Source organism: Buceros rhinoceros, unplaced genomic scaffold (genome assembly GCF_000710305.1).
Source record: "Buceros rhinoceros silvestris isolate BGI_N320 unplaced genomic scaffold, ASM71030v1 scaffold5575, whole genome shotgun sequence".
Classification (NCBI taxonomy): Eukaryota; Metazoa; Chordata; class Aves; order Bucerotiformes; family Bucerotidae; genus Buceros; species Buceros rhinoceros.
In genome coordinates, this window is record NW_010412177.1 from 42,651 (window position 1) to 46,686 (window position 4,036).

The following is a 4,036-nucleotide window of genomic DNA, read 5'->3' on the forward strand; positions in this document are numbered from 1 at the left end:
TGTTACTGTGCCTGGAGAGCAGAGCCCTGAAGCTCTCTCTGAGCCCCCGCCCTGCCTCTGCCCAGGTGCTGTGTCTGCTTTTCGGTGCCTAGTGCTGAGCCTTGCCTATGGCCTGATGAAGCCCTTGCCCTCAAGAACAGCGTTGGACCTGATGGAGAAGGGCATGGCACTGGACCACGGGCTTGCCAGGAGTCCTGTGGGCACCCTGCTGTTTCTCCTGGGAGTAGAAATAGTGGGAGGTCTCAGAATTTGCTTTGAAAAGAGAAATCCCTGCTGGCTTCCCTTCAGCAGGTCCTGGTTTAATATCCCTAGTGATGTTTCAAGCAAGGCTCCTACACTTGGGTGAGTTTCCTACACAGCTCTCTCCTGTTCCAGGCTGCAGCAGCTGGATGATGAGAACAGCGAGCTGAGGTCCTGCGTCCCTTGTTTAAGAGCGAACATCGAAAGACTGGAGGAGTTGAGCACCGTGTGCCCAAGCCGAGCCGGGTTTCTGGGTTCCCACCTGCTGCCTCGCGTGGCTGGAGCTGAAATTCTCCTCTACACCAAGGGCCTCCATGAGACGTGTTTAATGTAGCAGCAAATCAGCTGCTCCTGCCCTCCGGTCCCTGCAGACCCGGCCCCCGAGCAGAGCCGTCCCGTACCGCTGTCCGTGCGGGATGCCAGCGCTTGGCTCAGGAGCTGGGATTAACCAACCCCTGGTCAGTCTCTTGGTGACGGTGAAGCCTCCGCGTGTGGCCCTGTCCTGGCTGGTTAGGAGGGGACGCATGCCCTCTTGTGGAAACTTGTCCCCGTCCCCGTGGGGACAGTCCACTACCAGGGTGGAAGAGGAGCACGCAGGCTTCATCTCCACCTCGGGCTGAGCTTCAAAGCGCCGCATTATCTCCGAGGTCCTCTCCCCTCTTGTCCTGCCCGGGATTCAAGGCCAGGGCGAGAGGCTTGCTGAGGCACCACAGCCTCCACGGGACGGACGAGATCCTCATTGTTGGAGGGAACGTACGTTACAGATGTCACATCTGTACAAAGGCTGTGGTTTGTTTCTGTTCAAGCTTGTGGTAGATCTAAGATTCAAATTTAAGTGAAACCAAACCTGTGTGCCCAGCTGAGGCATTTCATCCCCTCACAGTCTGAGCGCTGCAGCTCCATCTCTACCTAGCACGGCTGCCATGAAGCAGTCTGCCAAGACCTGGTAAGCACAGTGTGCTGAGGCTGGAAGTAGGAAAGCCACCGTGGCCATGAGGATGAATTCCCCACCTAGGGTGTGTTTCAGCCACACGAAGCTGGTTTTGATCCTTCATCTCTCTGCAGAGCAGTGCTGCAGTTAATGGGATTAACAAAAATTGCCGCCCCTCCCTGCCGAGGAGAGGAGCCCCGCTGAGGAGCTGCTGTCTCAGCCGGTGTCTGAAATCGGCATCTCGTGGTCAGCGTTGCGTTTGCTGCTGCTGTGGTGCTTTTGGTGGCCTGCTCCATGGGCGAGGACACCCCAGCCCCAGTGGCTGGAGCTCCCTCTTGGAGCTGCTCCTCACCCCTTCGTGGCACATGCCCATCCAGCACCGCCGGTGTCTGGGTTCTTGTGGCATTTTTGGCTTTCTGAAAGGCAAAGCATTCCTCACAGGGCGAGTCAGGCTGGAAGCTGTGAGCCTGAGGAGGGGCTGACCAGGTCCTAGGCAGCAGGGTGCTGCTGTACAGGGAAGTGTCATCACCAAGTGACAAGCTTTACCTGGCATCTCAAACCTTCAGCCAAGGCTTTGAGTGTAAGAAGGGGCCGGAGCCAGGAGAGCTGGGCTGTGTTCTACATCCTGCCTTGAAATGGTCATACTCCTCCTTGCGTCAGTCCTCGATGAAAATCTTTCGTATCTGAAACCAAGAATGAGCATCCCTAGAGTGGCTTAAGGTCTTGGGTTTCTGCCTTTTCCAAAACTCCGACCTCAGAGGCCCTATGATGTAACACCCCTCCTTGGCCCGTAGCCCCGCTGCTGGCTCTGGTCGCACCCCAGCACCATGCTGCCCAGACAGCTGCACCGCTGTGGATATTTGCCTGTGCGCTTTTATTCTTGAGTCCTCGCTCCGTACCTCTCTCTTAGCAGTGCTCTTTTGGTGTGTGGCTCTTCTTGCTGCTGCCAAAGCTGCTCTGAAGCCCTCGGGCAGCAAATGAAATCCCAGCAGGCAGAGCATCCGAGTGCGTCAGCGAGAAGAGCCTTCCCCGCCGTGCTCAGCGTGCGCCGTGTCCTTGAGCGAGCGGGAGGAGCCCTGGCAGCGCTGAGGGAAGACAGGCCCTGTGACTGTCGCCTTCTGTGTCGTTACAGGAGAAGCAGAAGCTGCTGGATGAGATCGAAGACCTCACCGTGCAGCTCACAGAGGAGCAGGAGAAAAAGAGGAAGATGGGGGACAAGCTGAGTCAGGAGAGGCACCAGTTTCAGAAGGAGAAGGAGTCGACGCAGGAGGTCAGTAGAGTCAGGGCTGCCTGCCACAGCTCTGTCCTGCTGGGCCCCCAAATTGGGGCTCTGTGGGGAAACTGGCCTCAGCGGTTTTGGCCTCTCCAGAAATAGGTGAGATGGGGGTTCCCAGCACTGCCCGAGTGGGTGCCTGCATTGCTGGGGGGGTCCGTCTGCTGCTGCAGTCCCAGAGCCAACATCTTTGGTGCTCCAAGAAAGTCCTTCCAGGCTGCTCTCACGTATTTAAGTAGCTCCCCCTCTCCTGTTTCTCAGAGGTGTGGGAGGGGAAGGGGAAGCCACGTGTTCCCCTGGACAGGGTCTGTTAATCCTGCTGCAGCAGTCAGTGGGGTTGCTCCCCCGTCTGTCCCATCAGCCATGCCCAGTGCAAGCTGCCAGACTTGCAGGGGACACGGCACTCAGTTGTCCTCTTCCCTTGCGCTGCAGCTCATTGAGGACCTTAGGAAGCAGCTGGAGCACTTGCAGCTCTTCAAGCTGGAAGCCGAGCAGCGAAGAGGCAGGAGCAGCAGCATGGGACTCCAGGAGTACAACAGCAGGACGCGGGAGACAGAGCTAGAGCAAGAGATCAAGCAGCTCAAGCAGGTACGTGGGGCTGGGCAGGGAGGGAAGCGTCCTGCCTGCCCCATCTGTCTGTTCCCTGACCCTGACACCCAGGAGCGCGCAGCAGCGCCTGGGGCTCCCACCCGAGGAGGTGACTGTGGATCCAGCAGCACGCTGCTTTCTGGCTCTCCTGGGATAGGAGGGGTCGGCTCCTTCTTCTGAAGGAGCGCGCAGCAGCGCCTGGGGCTCCCACCCGAGGAGGTGACTGTGGATCCAGCAGCACGCTGCTTTCTGGCTCTCCTGGGATAGGAGGGGTCGGCTCCTTCTTCTGAAGGAAGCATGTGTGCTCCAGAGCCCCTCTGTGCTGTGTTCCCTGGATCTCCCCAGCAGATCCCCTATTTCCAGAGGTTCTCCAGGCTCTGCTAGGACTGAGCCAGGAGACCCTGCGCAGTTCCCAGCATTGCGTGAGCTGCTGCTGGTCAGGATGGAAGCCCCTGGCTTGAACTGCTCTGAGGGCACCACGTGCCTCAGCAGCATCTGGTTTGTCTGTTGCGAACAGGATAACAGGAATCTGAAGGAGCAGAACGACGAACTGAATGGGCAGATCATTAACTTGAGCATCCAGGGAGCCAAGAACCTCTTCTCAGCCTCCTTCTCCGAATCCTTGGCAGCGGAGATCAGCTCTGTCTCCAGAGACGAGGTACGTGCCACAGGGTACTGCTTACCTCGGAGCGTGTCTTCCCGGGGTAGCTGGTGCGTCTTCTCTCCTCTGAGCCAGCCGAGGGCCTGGCAGATGCTGCTGTGGCCTGTCTGTGCTACAGCTCACTCCCAAAATTCGCTCAAAAGCTGTTGTGAGCAAGGAAATACCCACACAACTGCTGGAAGAGCTTGCAGGGCTTATGCTGCCTGCGAGCCCTCCTGCCTGGGAGTAGGGGAAGCTGCTCCCTGCCAGTGTGCTGGTGCTGGCAGCTCCACCTTCCTGCCCTGTGACAACCTTCCTCTTCCTGGGACAGACCAGCCAGCACGGGGTGGGTTGGTCCGTCTGT

At 58.3% G+C, this 4,036-nt stretch overlaps 1 protein-coding gene across 1 annotated transcript in view; it reads left to right on the plus strand.

Moving 5' to 3' along the window:
• RAB11FIP3 (RAB11 family interacting protein 3 (class II)) overlaps positions 1-4,036 on the plus strand; it is a gene marked incomplete at its 5' end in the record, with an annotated part of 34,670 nt that overhangs the window by 29,849 nt on the left and 785 nt on the right. Inside the window, 4 exons of the mRNA XM_010136281.1 lie at positions 376-466; positions 2,304-2,441; positions 2,877-3,032; positions 3,550-3,690. Coding sequence (XP_010134583.1) covers positions 376-466; positions 2,304-2,441; positions 2,877-3,032; positions 3,550-3,690 — 526 coding nt within the window. The remainder of the gene's footprint in view (positions 1-375; positions 467-2,303; positions 2,442-2,876; positions 3,033-3,549; positions 3,691-4,036) is intronic.